This window comes from Notolepis coatsorum (assembly GCF_963971535.1).
Source record: "Notolepis coatsorum genome assembly, chromosome: 3".
Classification (NCBI taxonomy): Eukaryota; Metazoa; Chordata; class Actinopteri; order Aulopiformes; family Paralepididae; genus Notolepis; species Notolepis coatsorum.
In genome coordinates this window covers 141591675-141615690 of record NC_140167.1, presented here as the reverse complement: position 1 = coordinate 141615690, position 24016 = coordinate 141591675, and the positions used below count along the sequence as shown (strand labels likewise).

The window sequence follows — 24016 nt, the reverse complement described above, 5'->3', positions numbered from 1 at the left end:
CAGTGCGACTTTATAAAAAAAATCCTGTGCCTTTGCTAGTAGTGTCGTCCAGAAGTCCACATCTGGCATGAGTCGCACAACAAAGTCACAAAAGTTTGACAGTCACAAAGATCTGAGTTTGTGTTTGCCTGTAGTATTTGTGTGCCCGCTTCAAGCAAAACATCCCGTCTGTACATTCAAGGCAAAAGTTTGTATCTTCAGAAGCCTGCAGGATAGTGTTGTAGCGGTGCTTGGATGGGCATTTCACTTCCAGACAGCCTTTCCCACAACATGTACAGTGAGTGAGCCCATCAGGGGATGCACCAACTTCTGGAAATGAGTGATTTATTACAAAACAAACCCACATTGTTCCACTGTCAGGTTCTCGTGCTTGGGTGCCGTCATTGTTATGAAGGTCTGCCTTGCTTTTTCCTCGTTTTCTATCCCCCATTTCATGGCCTCCGGAATTTTCTCAAGTTTTGTTTTCTTTGGGTAGCACACAGCATTCACAGTAGAGATGGCTGGCTTGGTGACACTGGTGGACACCACGTCATGGATCTTCGAAGCTGTGATTCTTCCAGCTCTGAGCGATTTTATATTCCGGAATTCATCACCTGTGTAGTAGCTAACTCCGCTAACTAGGTACAGTACAAACTCAGCTTCAGATAATGGAGGAAGCTCATTCAAATCACCTGTCCACTGTTTGTGCTCGTAAGGATCCAACCCACCGATTGTTTTCATTTTCGCCAAGTAGCGCACCTTCGGAACAGGGTCCAGCTTGTCTCTGTAGCGAATCTGTAACTTGCTCTTTGCCCGATCCATTTTTTTAAATCACCCATGGTAAAACCCACTGCGACGACTTGAACTTGAAATTGAACGTCCCCCCCAAAGTGGCGAGTACTACCCATGGTGCAGTGCGCAATTACGTGGTCTTTCGGTCTCTATATGGGCCTTTTAAAAATAAATGTGATGGTACACATAAGAGAAAGAGATTGAGAAGAAGTCACACATGTGCTTCACTCGCACCCAGAAATCCTACGTCCATATAATACAAGGTAAATGGCTGCATTTATATAGCGCTTTTATCCAACACGCTTACAATTTGTTCCTCACATTTTACCCATTCACTCAGACATTTACACACACGACGGTGGAGGCCACCATGCAACGTGCCGACCTGCTCATCGGGAGCAATTAGGGGTTAAGTGTCTTACTCAAGGACACTTCGACACGCTGCCCAGGAAGAGCGGGAGTCGAACTGTGAACCTCCGGATTAACAGACGACTGCTCTACCTGGCGAGCCCTGTCGCCCCCCACAAGGAGACTGCTCATCCCTTTGTGTTTCCTACCACAATACCGGGCCCATCAGTCACGAAGCCATTATGTCTTCACACCCCACACGCATCACCCCCCACCCTCCCTATATCCTGTTGTCGTGTGTGCCTCTTCATGCATACAACACCGGGCCCCGCCCCTTCTATTACATGTATAAATGGCTCATAACCCGTGGAGTCATCCAGCCTAACTCTTGACTAAGTTATATTTCGATACTCCCACAGAATACTACTAAGAGTTTTAAACTAGCCTTGGTAGAAAAAGAACTATTCCAAATTTGATAATAAAAAATTTACTTTTCAAAATTTGAAATGATAATGCAAGTTATATTGAAAATGCAAATATCTGCTCAAATAATCAATATATGATATTTTGTCCAGGGCCTCCTTATCACAGGGGCTACAGAAAAATTGCACAGAAGGTCATAACAATATCTTTTTGAATAATTTATAAAAACACAAGGTACTTCTGCCCTAATGATAAGGATAGGCGACCAATGAAGAAACCCAATCCCATTGTCAAAAGAAAGTCTAACATGCCTATAAATAATTATACTATGGAACTACACACTATGGATGTATCACATGGCCCCTAATGGCCCTCAAACAGCGTCAAACAAGCTCCAGGTATTGACAATGCCGATGCTACATACCCATGGCCACCACAACCCAACGTGTAGATGGATAGGCAGTGAGAGCCAGCATATCACCAGGGTTATTGGGCACCTCCTCTCACTGGTGTTTCATCAAGATAGGCCCATGACACCTAGATCCAGCGTCGCAGAACCACCCCCCTCAATGCTAGCTCTCACTGCGATACCCACATGCTAAACTTTTTGAGAGGAAATCTGTGACTTATCCCTAATTTCACAATTCTAAAACGTTGGATAAAAGGCAGTGAAACTAACTCATGATAACTCAACAGAAAGGCCTTGAGAAGTGGTATCAAAGATACTGAATATGAGGAAGATGACGCATTTCAAGTGCCAATGGGATGAAAATGTAACAGTTCTTGTGTCTGAGAGGGTGGGACTTTTAAGCAGTCACTATCGTTAACACTGTGAGATCGCTGGACAAGTCTGAAACAAACTTGTTTTGCACTGGATCTACAGGTTCAGTAAGCCGGCCAATGACCAACAACCCATGTGTGTGTATTGCAGGAAATGAGAACGACTTTGTCAGTCTCCCTTTTGAAGCAATACCATTATACAGGTCTGACAAGCTCACAGATTTATGGTCACTTGACACACAGCAACAATAAAAGGACCATACTGGTCTATGAGTTTTAGCCTGTTTACTAAATCAGTCCATATTTTAGTCTGACCATTTTTCTGATTATTTTAATTATTTGTTTACCTAAACATTTTATTGTATAGAAGAAACATATCCCAAAAATTATCCTGCTTGTGCTAATAAAGGCCTACCTCCTTAGAAAACATGCTGCTTAGAAAACATGCTCCTTAGGAAACGTGCACTTCCTTGTTCATGTTCAGAATCAGAAACTCACCACTTTCCGTAGTTCAATCGATTTGTAAGATTTTGCTAAGAGGCTACATCTTTGTTAGTGTGACCAGGAGGTACGATTTAAGCTAGGATTATCTCCACACTGGCATGTTCCTTTTAAGAAACACTTGACATACATTAAAATGGCCTTGACCCACGTCCCAGTGGTGGTGGTTGGTGTTGGCCAACTCTCTCTCATACTTTACCTTGAGCTGGGGGTACATATGTCTGATCATTGACAGGTTGAGGGCGTTCAGAGCTTTGGGTCGGTTCAGGGTGATCACTCCGGCATTACCCACTCTTTCCAAGAGAACGTCGCCTCCCGCCTGACTCGACATCTGCGCCAAAACAGACAGAAGACACTACACCAGTAAAGACGGAGCTGATATTCAAGCAGGCTGGGTCACATCAGGTGTAATAGTTCATGCATCTTGTATTTCTCTGCTTCCATTTGAAGACGTCACCTTTTGGCGTTGCTGTGTTTGTTTATTTGTTTGTTTGATGCTTTCATGAATTACAATTATTACATGGTATGGGCTGGGTATCCTGTGTGACCCTAGGGGTCTTCTAAACACATAAAATAGGCTAATAAAATAAATAAATCAGCATGGTTGTCATTACTAAAAATAAATAACTTTTTGGACATACAGTACTATAGGCTAGTTTTCATCCAACTGCATTGATATACAAAATAGGACCAATTGTATATTACTCTCATAAGTAAATGCAACAGCAGAAGCCGATAGCAGCCTTAGGGCTAGGTTAGAGTCATAAATCACTCAATTCAATACCTCACTCAATGCATTTGTCATGCTGCGATTGCTACAATACCTGTTGTGTTCATGCAATGTGCTCCATGTGAATCTTGTGCAAAAGTTGAGATGTTTTATAAAATATAGCCTATTTTTTTCTGGAAAAACTTCCAAAGGAATTTGAGAGTTTATATAATATACTATATTATATATTATGACAAGATTTGATCCCAAAATACAGCGATATATTGAGCGAGTTATGAGTACATGCGGAATGTACTCAGTCACTCACTGACCTCCATGTACATCAGTCATTCTAGGCTTTGAACCAACAATAAGCAGCACTACTCTGACAGAGTATGACAAGAGCTTTACTTACCATGTGCCCCTGAATCCTTTGCAATCTGCAGATGGACTTCAGTCTGAAGAGAACAGCCACAATATAATGACAAGACCTCAGTTCATCTCATCAACATACCCATCTGTTCTGACACCTAGGCAATATGAATTGGTCTATATTTGTTTTCAATGACTCAGAAAACAAATATCATGGATAAATGTAATTAATGTCAAATAAAATCTTAATCTAAAGAGACACCGGGTTGACAGTGGTTTGGTAGGTAGAGCAGTCGGTAATCTGGAGTTCACACACTAGTTCACCTCTAGCAGGCACTCGGTGGGTGGCGAACAATAAATTAAGTGACATTCGTCAGTAAAGCTATGCATTCATCAACTAAGACATATTTATTTAAACATACCTGAAAGTGGACTTCAACACCGTTAATGACATTGTTAATTATACTCTGTATCACTTGGGGCATAGCCTACTCAATGCTACAACAATTTACTGTCAAGTTTACGTTTATTTCCTGAAAGAAGAACAGAGCTACTCCTGATTGGTCAATGTCGTAAGAATCATTGTGGACGTATGTACCATCGAGAAGCAGTGCACTTGTTATGCGTTTTGCCCACACCGCCATCTAGTGAAGAAAGGGGGAAAGTAACAAACAATCGTTTTTGGCCGGACCAAAGCCGAGAGGGTCGGCCAATGTTTTCTTTTTCTTTTGTATTATTTTAATTGTTTTATGAAATACAAAAATAAAGAATAATAATTAAATGTAAACAATTATATAGTTGAACATACACATGTAAATAAAAAGACAAACAAACAAGACAAAGAGTGAATATAAATCGAAAATAAATTACATTGGGAGAAACAGGACTCCCTGGAAGAAGAGATCTTGTATCTCAATGGGACATTCCTGGATAAATAAATGATAAATGAAAAAAAAAAAAAAAAACAGTCCAGTTAACCTTATTGACCAAAAAGAATTACAAACCAATGTAGGTTACGTGTACATTGTTGAAACGCATGTGAGTTCTTAAAAGCCTGTCTCAAAGCCTGAGCAATGGGCACAGTGGAGTGAGTGTGTGTGTGTGTGTGTGTGTGTGTGTGTGTGTGTGTGTGTGTGTGTGTGTGTGTGTGTGTGTGTGTGTGTGTGTGTGTGTGTGTGTGTGTGTGTGTGTGTGTGTGTGTGTGTGTGTGTGTGTGTGTGTGTGTGTGTGTGTGTGTGTGGGGAACCCTGTGTGTACCCCAACCACCTCATGCCTTTATTTAATGTACAAAGAAAATAACTTACTGTATTTTACTATTAAGTAATATGCTACTATGTCTACTCTATACTAGTAGTATATAATATCTATATGTGCTATACTACTATACCTATAAATACTTAGTATGCTAATATGTCTATACTATGTACTCAAGCTCGGCACTGCTATACGAACAATATCACTTACCCTTAGAGGTGTTCCCTTCCTGCTGACTTGACTTTGTTAGTCGCTTTGGATAAAAGCGTCAGCTAACTGACTAAATGTAAATGTAAAAATGTAATTGTACAATTAGTTATGAGATCAGTCGCATCTGTCAGTCTATCTGTGAGTGAGTGTGCCTTGCTCTACCCATTGAGCTACACGTGGAATGGAGCCCCTAACCCTGGCAGTGTTAGTGCCTTGCTCTAACCATTGAGCTACACAGGGAACATTGGATAACAACAGCACCAAGGGTAGGACCATCTAACTGAATATACTGTCTACATCATTGTGAAGTGCAACTTTAGGAACTGTGTTCTGTAGTAGAAGCTCTTCTCCAGGCACGTGCACACATAGAGCCCAGGGGATGCTTGAGCACCTGCCTTTTTGAGCCTCATAAAAAAAGTACTTTTAAAAAAATATATAAAAAAAAGAAAAAATCGTTACGCATATAGACTGCCCTTCCAACTGAAAAATGTCAGGATAGAATCAAAATATTAGGTAAAGAGAGAGAGATGCCCCATATTCCATTGCAGTTTGCACGGCCTCCTCAGCGCGCCTCTGCATAGCGTGGGTGGTGATGATGATGATGATAGAAACCGCTGTGGCACATATAGTTGAATGCTGGTATTACACTCATTGAGGGACACGAAGAAGTCAAGTCCGATGGGATTTGGGAATCTCAAATACAAATCGGGATTGGAATAAAAAATGCATTTATATTAAACAATACAGAATATACAGCACGTCTTGGGGTCTGTAGGGTAAGCACTTATTCCCTCCCCCCTGAACATTTATGGAGATGTATGGGCCTTTTAAGTCAGTGATAAAAGTGTCTTTTAAGGATAAGTGAGCTCCTGCACTGATTATTATAGTTCAATATTCAATATTTGATCACCAAAACCCCCCAAAAAGCATAAAAAGGGGGCCCGCCCGAAAAGGGCCCTTAAAAATCAGGCTTGCGCGCTACGCGCGCTCAGTTACAACACACACAGGTATAGTGCCCTTTTCAGCCTTTGAGCACCTGCCCTAAAGTCCTCTGTGTACGTCCCTGAGGAGGAATACCATACCCCTGCATCGATCTGCCGACGGCGACGGGCAGAGGATAACAGAGAAAGAAGAGACGTTTAGACTGAGTTTGGTTGAAGCTGAACTCATATAGCAACCAATAGACTTTAGGTGATAGCCTAATCTTTTTTTTTCTTTTTTCTTTTGTATTTTTTCTTTTTATTATTTTTTAAACAAACACATAAACAAACATGACAACACAAGATTAGATATACAAGCATTAATTAACAGTGCACATCCAATGAAATCAACCATTTAGTTAAATGTCTTATCCAAGATATACCCCTAATCAGGCACGTGCACACATAGAGGCCAAGGGGTGCCTGAGCACCTGCCTTTTTGAGCCTCATCAAAAAAGTGCCCTTTTTTTTTACCGTTCCGCATATAGACTGCCCTTCCAACTGAAAAATGTCAGGATAGAATAAAAATATTAGGTAAAGAAAGAGAGATGCCCCATATTCCATTGCAGTTTGCACGGCCTCCTCAGCGTGCCTCTCCACGGACCTATATATTTTATGCATAGCGTGGGTGGTGATGATGATGATGATGATGATGATGATGATGATGATGATAGAAACCGCTGTGGCGCATACAGTTGAATGCTGGTATTACACTCATTGAGGGACACAAAGAAGTCAAGTCCGATGGGATTTGGGAATCTCAAATACAAATCGGGATTGGAATAAAAAATGCATTTATATTAAACAATACAGAATATACAGCACTTCTTGGGGTCTGTAGGGTAAGCACTTATTCCCTCCCCCCTGAACATTTATGGAGATGTATGGGCCTTTTAAGTCAGTGATAAAAGTGTCTTTCAAGGAGCTCCTGCACTGATTATTATAGTTCAATATTCAATATTTGATCACCAAAACCCCCCAAAAAACATAAAAAGGGGGCCCCCGCCCGAAAAGGGCCCTTAAAAATCGTGCTTGCGTGCTACGTGCGCTCGGTTAATAATAATAATAATAATTTTATAATAATAATAATAATAATAATAATAATAATAATTATTATTATATATAATTATAATATATACACACAAGTGTAGTGCCCTTTTCAGCCTTTGAGCACCTGCCCCTCTAAAGTCCTGTGCACGTCCCTGCCCCTAATACCTGCTATCTAATACCCTACACACATATGCTCTTGCTCGCACCCCCCCCCCCTCCGGACCCCCCATTGGATAATCCATCCATTATCATTCGCTCCTGACCAGACACTACCATTATATGCTAGCTTTTATTCTCTCCACCACTTCTAACCACATAGTCATTTTGGATTCATTGAGACCCAAAATTCTTGCTGTAGATATTTCTAGATAAATCACATCGAGATATGTAAGAATCCAGACCTTCCGGCACATTTTTTCCGGTTGAAACCATCGTGATGCTATCAGCTTTTTAGCCACTGTGATACCAGATAAAACCAATCTCTTTAGCTGTATAGGTACTGCACACTCAAAAACATCATTCAGCAGTAATACAGAGGGGTGTACAGGTATATTCAGAGTTAAGAGATTTGATAATTGCTGGGTCACTTCTTTCCAGAATATCTTAACTGGTGGGCAGTCCCAGTAGGCCTACATGTGCATAAATGTCCCCTCGTCCCCATTTGTACATAAGGAGCATTTGGAGTCTTGTTTAAGACCCATTCTGTTCAGTCTTATAGGAGTCAAGTATGTCCTGTGAATATAGTTAAGATTGATTTGTTGATGGTCCGGGTTCCTTGATGCAAGTCGAACATTTTCCCAGGCTTCTTGCCAATCAAAATCTTGATAGCCTAATATTTTTTTTTTGTATTTTCTTTTTATTATTATTTTTTAAACAAACACATAAACAAACATGACAACAGAAAATTAGATATACAAGCATTAATTAACAGTGCACATCCAATGAAATCACCATTTAGATAAATGTCTTATACAAGATATACCCCTAATACCTGCTATCTAATACCCTACAAGACATGAACAATCCTACACACTTGAAATCTGTCTTATCAAAACTGCCATTCAAGCACAGAGAGAGGTGGAGGACAGTAGCATATGGTTACTATGAGCGTACACACAGAAAAGCTAAGTTCCCACAACTTGTAAATTTCATTGAAAGGCAAGCAAACATTGCCATTGATCCCCTCTTTGGAGAAATACAAGACACAAAACCGAAAGACAAGAGGACAACCCCTCTTCCCCGAAACAGTATTTTGTAATCTGTAGCAGTTTCATCATACACTAAAGGCAATTATAGGAGCAGTTTTGCCACAGTAACAGAATCCTCATAACCAAAGTCACAGTCAAGCACAAGCAGCTCTGCAGCCGTGCAACAGAAAACATGTTTCTTTTGCAAAGAAAACCACAGCACAGACCTGTGCAAGAAATTGGATAAGAAAATACACAAAGACAAAGTTGAGTTCTTTAAAGTAAATGGTTTATGTTTCGGTTGTGTGACTCAGGGTCACATGAGTAAGGACTGTAAAAAACGTGTGAAATATGCACAAAGAAGCATCCTACTGTGTTGCACATTGAATTTTAAAAAGATACAAGTCAAACTAGTCCAAGCACTGATAGCACGTCAGTGGGCAGTGCATTAGTCACCATGAAAAGGCCTATCCATACTGGGGCCGGTGACCAGCAAAAACTGTCAATTGTTCCTGTGCAAGTCAAGTTGTCAAATTCTAATCAGGTACTTCAAACATACGCTTTCCTTGATCCAGGAAGCACTGGAACCTTCTGTACTGAAGCTTTAAGGAAGCAACTGAATGCTAAGGCGACACCAACTCGAATCCTACTTCGAAATCTAGGACAAGAAAAGGTCATAAGTATTAAAGGCTGGAAGTGTCAAGTCTTGAAGGAGATGATTTCCTAAAACTGCCACCACTCTATACTCAAACAGAAATTCCTGTAACCAAGCAGCAAATTCCCACTCAGGATGATGTGCAAGAATGGAACTACCTAAAAGAGGTTAAGTTGCCATATATTGATGCAGATATTGGACTCCTGATTGGTAATGATGCAGCTAATGAATGAATGAATGAAAACTTTATTTAACAGATTGCAGAATGGGTACAATACAGTACGGCTCAATACATACAATTGTTAAGGGGATGCAGACCTGAGAAAGACGTTTGTCTTGTTTCCATCAGGGTCCCCCATTTTCAATTCATATAGACATTTATGACATACATAACATACATGACATTTATGGCATAGGGACATATAGGTATTTAGTACTGATACATTTGTGACATAGGCGGTATTCAAATATACAGTACTGTTACCCCTAGATCCTGACAGAGTATATACATATGATGGGGAGGGGACTGTACATTAGGAGGGGGTGGGTGGGTGGGAGGGGAATATACATACGGCGGGGAGGGAATATATACATGCGGTGGGGAGGAGACTGTCTATTAGGAGGTGGTGGGGGTTTTGGGCATTTACGGTGGCCAGTTTCGAATTGCAGCCTCCCGTAGGTGCTCTTTAAGGGTATGGAACCTTGGGCAGTAATTAATAGCAAGGGTAATGGGCCCTACGCTGTAAAGACAAGACTTGGATGGGTGGTTAATGGGCTTCTACACAAACCCACAACAAGCCATAAGCAGCCAACCCATATTTTCGGTAATCGTATATCAATAATAAATTTGAATGACCTCATGATCCAACAATTCAATCATGATTTTCCAGAAAAGGGTTATGAAGAGAAGGCAGAAATGTCTATCGAAGATAAGCGATTCATGCAAATCATGTCTGACTCTACTGAGAAGAAAAATGGTCACTACCAAGTAAACCTTCCATTCAAGAAGAATGATCTAGCAATGCCTAGCAACCGCCATCTCGCAGAGCAGCGTGTCATGTCACTTAAAAGGAAATTCAAGAAGGATCCAGAGTTTCACAAAGAGTACACTGACTTTCTTGAAAGTGTCATTCAAAAGGGACATGCTGAAGCTGTACCAAACGAGCAGTTAAGCCAAGAGGAAGGAAGGACGTGGTACTTACCTCACCATTGAGTACGGCACCCAAAGAAACGCAAACTGCATGTAGTCTTTGACTGTTCTGCATCATTCCAAGGAACTTCGTTAAATGATGAGCTTATTCAAGGCCCAAACTTAACCAACACACTGCTGGGCGTCTTGATCCGGTTTAGACAGGAACCAGTGGCGATGATGGCAGACGTAGAAGGCATGTTCCACCAAGTGATAGTCACACCAGCTGACAAAAACTTTCTTAGGTTCTTATGGTGGCCAAATGGTGACATTAGTCAAAGCCTAGTAGAATACAGAATGACAGTCCATTTATTTGGAGCGACATCTTCATCCAGTGTTGCTAGTTATGCCGTGAGAAGGACTGCTGAAGATAATAAGGACAAGTTCTCAGCAGTGGCAGTTAACACTGTTAAAGATAACTTTTATGTCGATGATTGTCTTAAATCTATGCCAAGTGAGAAGGACTGCATAGCACTATCTAAAGAATTAAGAACCCTGTGTGCTCAAGGAGGTTTCCGCCTGACCAAATGGCTAAGCAACAGCCGCAATCAATCATCCTGAAGCACCTACCGGTTGAGCGAGCCCTTGGAGTGCAGTGGAATGTGGAGGAAGACACATTCAGAATCCAAGTGAACATGAAAAATCAACCCTACACAAGAAGAGGAATCCTTTCCACTGTAAGTTCAGTGTACGACCCTCTGGGGTTCTTGGCTCCGTTCATATTCTCTGCAAAACACATCTTGCAACAGTTATGTCAACTGAATTATGGATGGGATGACAGGATTCCAGAGGCTTTCTGTCAATCATGGCATAAATGGCTCACTGGACTACAGCAAATGGAGAACTTCGGCATTCCAAGATGTATTAGATCTAAAGAATTTGGCAAGATCAAGTCAGCCCAACTTCATCACTTCTGTGATGCAAGTGAGACAGGATATGGTACTGTGACCTACTTAAAAATGACCAATACCGAAAACCAAATTCACACATCTTTAGTCATGGCAAAAGCAAGAGTCGCCCCCTTGAAACAGGTTACAATACCCAGAATGGAACTTACTGCTGCAGTACTAGCAGTGAAAGTGAACAGGATGCTGGAGACTGAGCTACACCTTCCACTCAGAAAAGCGGTGTGGACAGACAGTACATCAGTCTTGAAATACATTAGGAACAACACCAAGAGGTTTCAGACTTTCGTGGCTAACAGAGTCAGCATTATCAGAGAGCACTCTTCTATTGAGCAGTGGAGGTACTTGAACACAAAGATCAACCCTGCAGACCATGTGTCCCGAGGTCTTACAGCTGATGCATTTTTAAAGTGTGAAAACTGGAAGAAGGGACCGGACTTCCTACAAGAAAAGGAAGAAACATGGCCTAACTTACCTGCTGATCTCACCCCCATACCAGCCGACAATCCGGAAGTCAAAAGAGAGAAGGTTACAGTCAATACCATTCAGATGACAGATCAAGATCCTACTAGCACTCTCATACACCACTACTCAAGTTTCTACAAATTGAAAAGAGCTGTAGCATGGATGCTGTATTTTAGAACTCACCTTTTGCAGTTGAGTAGAAAAAGGAAAGATCTGATGCAAATTCAAGAACCAGACACAGACAAACAAAGACAGACAATTGAAGTAGAGATGAAAAAATTCAAAAACGCTGTAAAGGCACACAACCTCTCTCTGGATGAACTGGACACTTCAGAGATAGCCGTTGTTCAATTTTGTCAAAACCAAGGTGTTGTGAAGGGCCAGATTAAACTGAATATATATATGTATCGTTCGCTCTCCTATTGGACAGCGCCCCAGGCGCCAACGCACAAGCCCCCAACGGCAAGTTCAAAGGCAACTCCGGGCATGCCCAGAGTCTGCGTAGTAATACGAGACAAGGACTGAGGTTGGGACTAGATATTCACTTAAGTATAAATACGGCGCAGGTGTAAACAGCAGTAGTTAATTCAGTACCTTACCTAAACCTTACCCCACCTTCACCACGAGTCAACGTGCAGTGAAGTGAGCAACCTTGCATCTAAATAGAGCATTGAGAACCGCGTGCGAATAGAATGTTAAAGTGTCAGAGTTTAATGCAATAACGTCAAGTTCGACCTAGTTTAATGTGAAGTATAGTGCACAGGAGAATCGGCGTCTGCGATTGCAGAACCATTCCTGGTTGGAATATATTGCTTTGGGACCGTGACTACCGGAGAAGAGCACCGTTGATTTCCACTATCATTTGGGATTTAACCTCGTGAGGATTACCACTCGGGCCTGCCTCGTGGAAGGGGCTGGCTAGCTGTCGTCAATGCTGTCGAGCATCTTGGATTACAACTGTTGCTTTGTCTGCTGATCAAGGGAGTACAAGCACCGACTCCTGTACCTGGAGCCTCTTTATTCCTCGTTGACTCAGACGGAGTACCCGAACATTCCTCTACTCTCCCGGCTTTACACCCCGGAGGGAACCCATTGTCTCCAGTTGGTACCGGTGTTGCCCTATATAATTGCTACTATACAACAGGTGGCGTCAGCTTAGACCCATCGTAGGAGTCCTACTATTCTTAGTGACTTATGCTCTTGACTGACTTTACGTATATTCTTCGCCATACAAGCGCAACCCTAATTCTCAATCTGTAACCTAACGTTGCCTAATAATAATAAATAACCCTCCAATAGAATTTCTGTGTCAATGCCGTGTTCTTGTGAGTGTTCACCATCAATATTTGATGTACTGTTTGGCCAGTAATTAAAGTACATAACTAGCAGTGGTTTAATATATCACAATCTTTAATACAGTCGGGTTTTGTAACCCCTCAGTTACACAAGGATTTCAAGAGGAAATCAAAACATTGCAGAAAGGAAGTTTGAACGTGCAGAAACACAGTTCAATCTACAAGCTTGATCCCAAACTTGAAAACGAGGTATTAAGAGTGGGTGGGAGATTAAGCAGAGCAGCCATGCCAGAAGATGCAAAGCACCCTGCCATCCTCCCAAAGGACCATCATGTGGCAAAGCTCGTTCTTAGAAAGATCCATCAGGAAGTAGGACACAGTGGGAGAAACCACATGCTCTCCTCACTGAGACAAAAGTATTGGATTCCTTGTGCCAACTCATTGGCAAGAAAGATTATTTCTGAATGTGTGACATGTCGACGTCTCAATGGATCTGTCGGAGAACAGAAGATGGCAGACCTGCCAAGAGATAGAATAACACCAGACCTACCACCTTTCTCACAAGTAGGAGTAGACTATTTCGGACCTATTGAGGTGAAAAGAGGCCATTTGAAGGCATGGAATTTGGACAAAATAGAAAGAGCTCTACAGCAGAAAGGAGTCAAATGGATGTTTAATCCACCCGCTGGTGCCCATCATGGTGGAGTATGGGAACGATTCATCCGTTTGCTCAAAAAGATCTTGCTATCAGTCACCAAACAACAAACTCTGGATGATGAAAGTCTCCATACAGTCATATGTGAAGTGGAAGCCATGCTCAACAGCCGCCCACTCACTACAGTTTCAAGTGACCCCAACGACCTGGAAGCATTAACACTGAATCACCTGTTATTGCTTAAGAAGCAGCCGATCCTTCCACCAGGAGTGTTCCAGACCGCTGATGTATATGCAAAGCGCCGTTGGAAACAAGTACAGTACCTGTCAGATCTATTTTGGACTAGATGGATAAAAGAATACCTACCTCTTATGAATGTACATCAAAAATGGAACCGCATCCGCAGGAACTTTGAAAAGGAAGACATTGTGATCATAGCTGACATGAATGCACCAAGAGGATCCTGGATGTTGGCTAGAGTCCTGGAAACAATGCCAGACTCAAGAGGACTTGTGAGAAGTGTGTGTCTTCAGACAAAAACCAGTGTACTTGAAAGGCCCATCAGCAAGATTTGCCTGCTGGTGCCAAACTCAAATTAGGTACTGAAGATTCAAACAGGCCTATACACCATGCCTGTTTCCCACCTCACAAGTATTTATTTAGTTTTGAACATTTTGTATGGCTCCAGCAGTTTTTGATTTTGTATTGTTATTAGCCTGCCCATAACAATAGGGGCCGGTTCGTAGGAGCCATTTCATTTGATTTAATAGTTTTTGACTAAATAGCGCCGCCACTGGTCGCCTCGAAAAATGGCACCATGGTCCTCTATTAATTATGGCCCAGCTGTGTGTAGAGCCACGCCAGACGAGAAACAGATTTTCAACCGCTCACTCGCCACACACACACTCAGCGCAGATTGATGAATGAATGAAAGACTGAAAGAAAGACTTTGTTTAGAATCATTTTGAGTTTATTTGAACCCCTTTTGCTGCACCTGTTTGTTTTGAAACCTTTTAGTTCAAGTCTGGAGCCTGTTTTGTTTCGTTGTTTGCCCCGTTATTATTTGAAACTTTTACACAACTCCTTCCATAAAACTCAACCGGTTCGAACCCATCAGATGCAACCATCAACAACATCAAACAGTGAGTAACAAGACAGCCCAAGTCAAAGTGGTGTGAGCGCGTTAAAGACGTATTCTGGCTTAGATAGGCAAATTGAGCCTACAGACACTATAGTGAATATCACAACCCCATGACTAGACACTGTAGTGCAGTGGTTCTCAACTGGTCTAGCCTCGGGACCCAACATTTTCCTTAGTCATTAAGTTGCGACCCAAATTATCTAACCACTATGATTTATTACAATTTTTTTTTGCAGTAATACACAATCTTTTATGCACTGTTAAAAACATGAAATAAACAAAAAAGTGCAACAAAAGTGCAACTAGGGCTAAAAACCCAATGAAATAAAATAATAATAAATAATATATGCTTCTTAGCAGATTTCTTAGCTTAACATAACAGACCTAAGTTTGGGGGAACTAATGGGATAACTGGGGTTGCAACAAAAGTGCAACTAGGGCAAATAAAACAATGAAATAAAATAATAATAATAATAATAATAATAAATAATTATGCTTCTTAGCAGACTTCTTAGCTTAACATAACAGAACTACAGTAAGTTTGGGGGAACTAATGGGATAACTGGGGTTGCAACAAAAGTGCAACTAGGGCTAAAAACACAATGAAATAATAATAATAATAAATAATATATCCTTCTTAGCAGACTTCTTAGCTTAACATCCCAGGGAACTAATGGGATAACTGGGGATGTTGTTTGCTCCTGACAAGAGTCTCAAAGTCTGCGGTGATGGTAGACAAAGCAACTCTGAGGTCATGCTCAATGTCCAATCTGTTCCTCTGCTTTGTCTTCAGCTGGACCAGGGCCCTGTTCCTCGTACCTGGCTAACTGAGTTAGCCGGATAATTTTCAGGACATCTCGACTTAAGCCAGACCTTTCTGTTCCACAACGTCGGATTTTCTAAATTACTATGACAACAGATCAGAAAGTTTGAACCTGCTCCAGCGCAGGGTTTAGTTCAGTTAGCTCGATAACCTGCATGGCCACACGCTCGCAAAGAAATGCCAGCTCGCTTCCTGAAATAATTCTCACAGTCTAGATCCCATTATACCATCTGAATTATGTTTTTGTGCTTCGTTTTTCTAGAGGGGGCTTTTGAAATGTAAAATAATATACCTAAATGCTGATAATAAAATCATATTCAGCCTATAGATTTACTTTGTCCTAAATAATGCACGGCATATTTATATGGATATGGCGCTCATGCGTCGCGACACACAAGTGGTTATTTTAATAATGCAGAGCATTGCAAATGTGAATCCCGCAGGGATATTTTTAATGAATGAAACCTATTGGGCGTTTGGCTCTGATTAGTTTCATATTCTCGGTGTGGATGTATTTGCTTAACGGAGCGCCCGGATTGTGTTTCATTCAAGCATAAATTGAAGCGACTTTATGCGTGGACTGTGGATTATGAACGAATCTGAATCTGTGGATTGTTTAATTGTATCACTCACATGTTATTGTGATAACTAGCATTTTGAAAAGCCCTCGTTTTCAAGGAAAATATAAAGATTCTGTGATAAAAGGCATTTACTAGAATATTCTGGCATACACAAACATGTTGTCATTTTTCGGCCTATTTATGAATCGTTTTCAAATAAACGCTAGATTATCGATAGTATATGTGTACTTATGCACGCTATAGAAGTGGGCTGAAAAATCGATTCTCTCATTTCCTCATCAGCGATCACAGCCACACACACACACACACACACACGCATAGGGCAAACGCTTATATCTCTGTGAAAATAGCTCTGATTATCCTAAGACTGGTAAAATAAATTCCTTACCTCAGATCAGATGTTATCCAAAAAGATTATTCCAATTCCTGATCGCCATTCCAAATATCGATCACGCTTATTGATTACAGTGTTGGGTACTGTAAATACATAATCCACATGTTTTCCAGGCCGACGAGCACAATGGATTCTTCAGTTGGCCTTGACGGAAAATTAAAATGAGGAAACTCCCCCCCCCCCCCCCCTTCGTCAGTCTAAAGTAATGGGGTGCAGTTACACAGGGAGAGACGATAGGGGGCGGTATCTTCCCAATTGAGCTCAGAGAGAGTCTGCAACACTAACCTGAGGCTCGATTGATAAAATATGAATTCAAATCGCCAAATTAAAAAAATACGACAAACAAACGCTGCATAGCGTTGGCGGGCACTCAAACGTCGGCATGAACTAACGACAAAAAGCGTGGCTGGCATTCAAAGTGTTAATGAACATAAACAGGAAACACATCTTTAGGCCATCCTATATAACAAAATAAGAACACAATAAATCGGCCTAACAATAATAGCCTACACAACATGTGACAACCAACCCCAAATAAAATGTAACGACCAACCCCAACTGGAATGTCTTGATAGCATCAAGGCTAACAGCCATCTAACAACTAGTTAGCTAGCTAACAACAATCTAAACCAGTGTTTCTCAACTGGTGGGTCACGACCCAAAAGTGGGTCGCAGGGCCATTTTGAGTGGGTCGCGGATGTGTGTGTAAAAAAAAAGATTTTCTTTTTTTCCACTACCTATCTTTGTGAAAGTGGCTTATCAGCTCTGGTCCAGCTGAAGACAAAGCAGAGGAACAGATTGGACATTGAGCATGACCTCAGAGTTGCTTTGTCTACCATCACCCCAGACTTTGAGACTCTTGTCAGGAGCAAACAACATCCCCAGTTATCCCATTAGTTCCCTGGGATGTTAAGCTAATAAGTCTGCTAAGAAGGATATATTATTTATTATTATTATTATTATTATTATTATTATTATTATTATTATTATTATTATTATTATTATTATTATTATTATTATTATTATTATTATTATTATTATTATTATTATTATTATTATTATTATTATTATTATTATTATTATTATTATTATTATTATTATTATTATTATTATTATTATTATTATTATTATTATTATTTTATTTCATTATGTTTTTAGCCCTAGTTGCACTTTTGTTGCAACCCCAGTTATCCCATTAGTTCCCCCAAACTTACTGTAGGTCTGTTATGTTAAGCTAATATGTCTGCTAAGAAGCATAATTATTTATTATTATTTTATTTCATTGGGTTTTTAGCCCTAGTTGCACGTTTGTTGCACTTTTGTGTGTTTATTTCATGTTTTTAACAGTGCATGAAAGATTGCGTATTACTGCACTTTTTTTTATAAATCATAGTGGTTAAAAAATGTGGGTCCCGAGGCTAGACCAGTTGAGAACCACTGATCTAAACTATAGCTATCCCTTCACACTTTTTAAGGGTAATAATTGTTTCATTATAAACCAATTGTGTAAAAGCCTAGAAGAAAAATAATGAGGAGCGGAATATTTACAAATGGACATGAAAAACACAAAAAGTCCTCTCACCTCAAATTCAGCTGTTTCACTCCAAATATGACAATGTAGGTGAACTCTGACCCCAATTCTGGACATTTAAATACCAAAGTATGAGAGACAGGATCCTCTGGTGGTGAAATATAAGGAATGTGACAACCTACCCGTGTGACAACGTCCCCCGTTCTCCCCTACTTCTACTCAATTACATTTCAGAGAAAAAAAACGTACTTACATTTAAAATGCAGACCTACAAAGTACAAATTTCGCAGGTCCAACCATTTTAATTAGTATATTTGTTTCTCTGGCCAAACTAACGTTAACGTTATTAATCCTGCGGCCGCTCTTTATTTAACAACAGCCAATCAAATCCCCATCAATGGAAAATTTATATTTAATATTCAATATTATTCATATATTCATATTCAATCAGTTTCAGTTACTACAGTCAGTCAGTGGGGCGATATTTCTAGCGCCCCAGAAGAGAGGGGATGAACAGGACGCACAAACAATGATTTATATTTTATATATTACACGTTATTGTGCACACACAATATATACACAACACAAACATACTTACAATTAGTAATTATTATTTATAAAAAAAACATTTATTATATTTTTAGCGGTCGAAATCTACTATTATAGAAAAATCCAAAACCACTTCTTTCTTCTTTCTTCTTCATTCCACCAGGAGGGGCAGCGCCCTAGCGCCCTCTATGGACCAGCCGCCACTGACGGTGTGTATGGTATGTACAGTCTGTATGGTGTGTATGGTCATGTGAATCAGGGTCAGTGGCGGGTGTTGCTGGCCAGGTCCCACTGGGATCCTTTGTGTGGTGCCTTTGTTTAGTCGGAGTCCAGTTTCAATGGTACTTTTTTATTCTTTATGGGGCTGAGATGAATGAGGCAGGGTTAGGGTTGCTGCATGCAGGAAGTCAAGAGTAACTATCACACACACGTACACACACACACGTATACACACACACCTATACACACACACGCACACACACACACACACCTTCCCTCATTCCTTTGCGTAAGCAGGTACACACATGAACACATATACACACACACTTTACGAGACACACACACACACACAGACTTTCTCTGACAGTATCTTTCAGGATTTTTATCTTTATTTCTCTCTCTCACAAATTCTCCCTAATACACTTATTTTACTCACTCTCACTCTCTCTCACACATGTACACACACACACACACTTTATGTCTCTGTGTCTCTCTCTCTCTCTCTCTTTCTCTCTATCTCTCTCTCTCTCTCTCTCTCTCTCTCTCTCTCTCTCTCTCTCTCTCTCTCTCTCTCTCTCTCTCTCTTAATTCAATTTCAATTCAATTCAAAGGGGCTTTATTGACATGGGAAACATAAGTTTACATTGCCAAAGCCAGCGTTAAAACAAACAAAACAAAACAATCATGGTGGTTGTATTCCGTTGGATGTAATTTTCTTGTCACAACTCTTGCTGCTGTGTTTGCACAATGTTGTACTTCACCCACTAGGTATGGGAATCTTCTGTTATTTGCCATGTTTTCAAAGTCTCTTTGGGTGTTTGCAATTTGTGGGAAGAATAATGTCTCTGATGTCTTGGTATAGTGAGTGGGCAGGTTGTTAGGAAGTGTAGCTCGGTTTCCACCTTTTCTTGTGTGCAGTGGGTGCACAGTCTGTCTTCTCTTGGGAGCCAGGTCTGGCTATGGCAGCCTTTCTCGATGGCTAGGCTGTGCTCGCTGAGTCTGCACCTAGTCAAGGATCTCCTTAGTTTTGGATCAGTCACAGTGCTCAGGTATTCTGCCACTGTGTACTCTCTGTTTATAAAAAAGCATTCCAATTTGCCCCGGTTTTGGCTTGATTCTTTCCAATGTGTCAGATAGTTTTCTTTTTGTTTTCTTGTCATTTAGTTTAGTCCAGTGTGGTTTCTGTCTGTCTGCTTGTGTTTGTGAGCAGAGTCCCAGAACCAGCTGGCTGAGTGTCTGGGTTTATTTTAGGTGATTAGGTGATTATAAAATTGAAATGCTCTCTTCAGAATTGTGATGATTAGTGGGTATCTTCCTAGTTCTGCTCTGCATGCATTATTTGTTGTTTTCCATTGAGTGCGGAGAATGGATGTGCAAAATTCTGCATGCAGAGTCTCAATTTGGTGTTTGTCCCATTTTGTAAAGTCTTGGTTAGAAAATGGGCACCAGACCATACAGGAAAATGGGTTCTATGACAGAGACTAATATTTTTTTTTTTTTTTTTTTATTATCTTTCTTCCCCTCCTTTTTCCCGATTTTTCTCCCATCCCACCCTTCCTGGTTGTTGCGTACTTTCCCCTACTGTTGGTCCGGGAGACCGGAGACTGTCACATGCTTTCCTCCGACGCATGTGCAGCCTGGGGCAGGCCAACCTGGCCGCGCAGGTTCTCACCGGGGAGAGTGTAGCGTGTGGGAGGCCACACTATCTCTCCTCAGATCCAACCCTCGCTGAGCAGGCGCCCTGACCGAACTGTAGGGGTCGCTGTCCACAACGCCCAGGACCCACCCTTCAGCTTCCCACCCCCTGATACAGCCAATTGTATCAGCGTGAGAGGACAGCCAAGCTGATAGCAACGCCGGGAGCTGGATTCGAACAGGCGAATCCTAGTGTCTCCCGGTGTTGGTGACGAACGTAATCTCCGTGCGCCACCTGACCCCCCAGAGACTAATATTTTGAGCCAGATTTTAATTGGAATGTCTAGCTTGATGTTCCTTTTGATAGCATAAAAAGCCCTTCTTGCTTTATCTCTCAGGTCATTCACAGATTGGTTGAAGTTCCCTGTGGCGCTGATGTTTAGGCCGAGATAGGTGTAGTTATTTGTGTGTTCTAGGGCAATTGTGTCTAGGAGGAATTTGTGTTTGTGTTGTTGGAGGCTGGGTCTTTTTTGGAATATCATAACTTTTGTTTTGGTTAGATTCACTGTCAGTGCCCAGGTCTGGGATAATTTGTGTAGAAGATCAAGGTGCTGCTGTAGCCTTTCTTTTGTTGGAGACAACAGCACCAGATAATCTGCAAACAGTAGGCATTTTACTTTATTAGGGGGATGCCAGGTGTGCAGCTTGTTCCAATGTTTTTGCCAGTTCATTGATGTATATGTTAAAGAGGGTTGGACTCAAACTGCATGTCTGTCTAACCCCATGGCCTTGAGGAAAGAAGTCTGTGTTTTTCCTCAATCCTCACAGAACATTTGTTGTTAGTGTACATTGACTTTATGATGTCATAGGTTCCAATGCCACTTTCTAATAGTTTGTACAGCAGACCCTTGTGCCAAATATAATCAAATGTTTCTTGGAGGTGTCGTGTATGTATCAAAATGAAACATATAAAAACTCAAGAAAACTGTACAAAATGATACTGAACAAAATACTTAGTGATCAAATAAAGCTAACACAAGGTTAAAGATTACTTTCTAAGAATGCATCCCAATCAAAATCTACATCCAACTTCAGGACATCTGTCGTAATCATACTAAGGTTATCATATTGTTTTAGTTAGAAATAACATAGGGTTTCACAAAGGTGATATGAGTGGGTAGTAGTTGTCACCAGACAGGACAGATCTGCCATCAGGGCTAAGCACAGGTGGTGGTTCGCTGATAAGGCCAAGGACTGTTTATGACTTCATGGTACATTCTACCAACGGTTCAGAATAGCACCTTATCAGATGAGATTAGCAGCTGTGTTTAGAAATGGCCATCTCATAACAGACGGAGGTCAGGAGATGGTTCCCAGCATAGGGAACAGGAACGTTAGGTTATGACTATAACCAAGTTCTGTTAGTATAGCGACGCTCGGCGTCACTCTCTGCACTGTCCTCGCACACGTGCACGCGCACTGAATAAAGACCACAATGTACCTTTAATCCCAATATTTGTCTGACCACACCCCTATCAGCTTACCCATATAAGCAGGGGTGGGGCCACTCACTCGCCTCCTTCCCAAGCTTTCACCACAAGGCGAGATCAAGGGCTGCAGCGGCGTCGGACGCCGAGCGTCGCTATACTAACAGAACTTGGTTATAGTCATAACCTAACGTTCTGTATCGTATAGCTCTCGCTCGGCGTCACTCTCTGCACAAGGGAGGCCGAGCGAGAGCCATCGGCCGACAAATACACACCGCTGAAAGCCCCCCACAACCATCAGAACAGAGGGACGGACCCGACCGTGCGAAGAGGCACTCAAGCAACTCAACGCACAGGGTGAGCAGACCGTGGCTTGACCCCACGACTACACACACGCACAACCCGCATGCCACCCGGGAACGAACAGAGGGAACAACCTCGTTACTGCCCCCAGAATCACGGGGTCAAGGGCAAACCCAACCCCGTGGCAAGGCCGTAGCAGCGGAGCGCGAAGGAAGACCCAGACCCACCAAAGGGACTGGACCCCCTGGAACGGGGGCCCGGAGAAGTCCATGATGCCAGCATCAAGACCCCACCAGGTGGGCACTTAGTGACCCCGCCCCCCACATCGCCAGCGTATTCGGACAAAGGCCCCTCAGCCGAGCGGGCCCTGTCCCCCCAATAGTACACCGCCTGGCACACTGACCCTGCAGAACAGGCAGTCAGCATGGCCGTAAGCACACAAAAAAGGTTAACCAGCGGAAGCAGGCAGCGCACCGGGGAAAAACCAGGCAACAGGCTGTTAACCCTAGCCTGGAGACTGCGGACGAGACAGGCGCCAGAGGGGACAGCTGAACACAGCCGCCCCGGCGGAAGGGGCGTATGCTGGCGTTGTTGCATGACCAAGCCTCCATTTAAAAACCCCCACCCAGAGGGGTTGAGGCAGAGAAGGCTGACACGATTGGCAGACGTCATGAACGTGCAGGGGCACCCTCAACCGGGTAACCCGGGAGTTGACACTGCTCCAACACACCAGGGAATCAACCACCTTGGTGTTACCCAATGCGGTGGTTGTTCCTATAACCCCTCAAGAAAAAACTCCAAAACACACCTGCGGGTATACACCGGCTATACCGCAGTACAAGTGTTTCAGTTTTCAAAAAAGGGTTAACCCAAGCCTACGGGTCGACGAAACATGACTTCGGACCGGGCCCGGTGATACGGGAAGCACAGGGTCACCAGAGGAGGTCAAAGACCACCCCAACAGGCCCCTCTTCGCCATGCGTGAGAGAGGAGCGAAAAAGAATGGAGAACCTGCCCCAAGCACACCGTACTTGGTATTCCCAGGCGGTCTCCCAACCAAGTACTAACCAGGACCAACCTGTCTAGCGGCCGAGATCTGACGAGATCGAGCGTGTACAGGTTGGCATGGCCGTAAGCCATTACGACAGTGCTGAGTAAAAAATGTACCCAACCAGGGTCTCCATAGCGCTTAACCCTGTGACACCCGGACCGACCTGGCATTTTTCCCCCTGAAAAAAGCCCAAGTCCCTCAGGGTACCAGAACAGCAGATCTGCATCCCCGGCGGACAACGGGTTCAACTGATCCGGACCAGCGTGACCAGAACCAGTCCCGTGCCCTAACCACGCCGACATGCCTACTCCAGGAGAAGGGGCAGATATGCGTGTTGATCTTAAACATGAAAAGAAGGCGCCACCCAGACGTTCGGGCGAACCGCGCCCGGTGGCCCACCCCCAGGGCGTGAGACCCCTCTACATATGTTCAGATCCATTCCGTCATCATCCCCCAGATATGAACGAGAATCCGTCGATAACCAAACCAGGTCGTCGGATTTGGTCGTCGGAAGAGGAAAAACCTCCATCCCAGTTGCTTTATAAAAACGCTG

The 24016-nt window shown here is 42.3% G+C and overlaps 1 protein-coding gene across 1 annotated transcript in view; it reads right to left on the bottom strand.

The window, feature by feature from the left end:
- Positions 1–4454, bottom strand: part of hibch (3-hydroxyisobutyryl-CoA hydrolase) — a 155585-nt gene extending 151131 nt beyond the window's left edge. The window contains exons 1-3 of the mRNA XM_084309517.1: positions 4327–4454; positions 3948–3990; positions 3023–3154 (exon numbers count right to left, since the gene is read on the bottom strand). Of these exons, the coding sequence (XP_084165643.1) occupies positions 3023–3154; positions 3948–3990; positions 4327–4358 (207 nt within the window). The 5' untranslated portion in view covers positions 4359–4454. The remainder of the gene's footprint in view (positions 1–3022; positions 3155–3947; positions 3991–4326) is intronic.
- Between the last annotated feature and the right edge of the window lie 19562 nt (positions 4455–24016).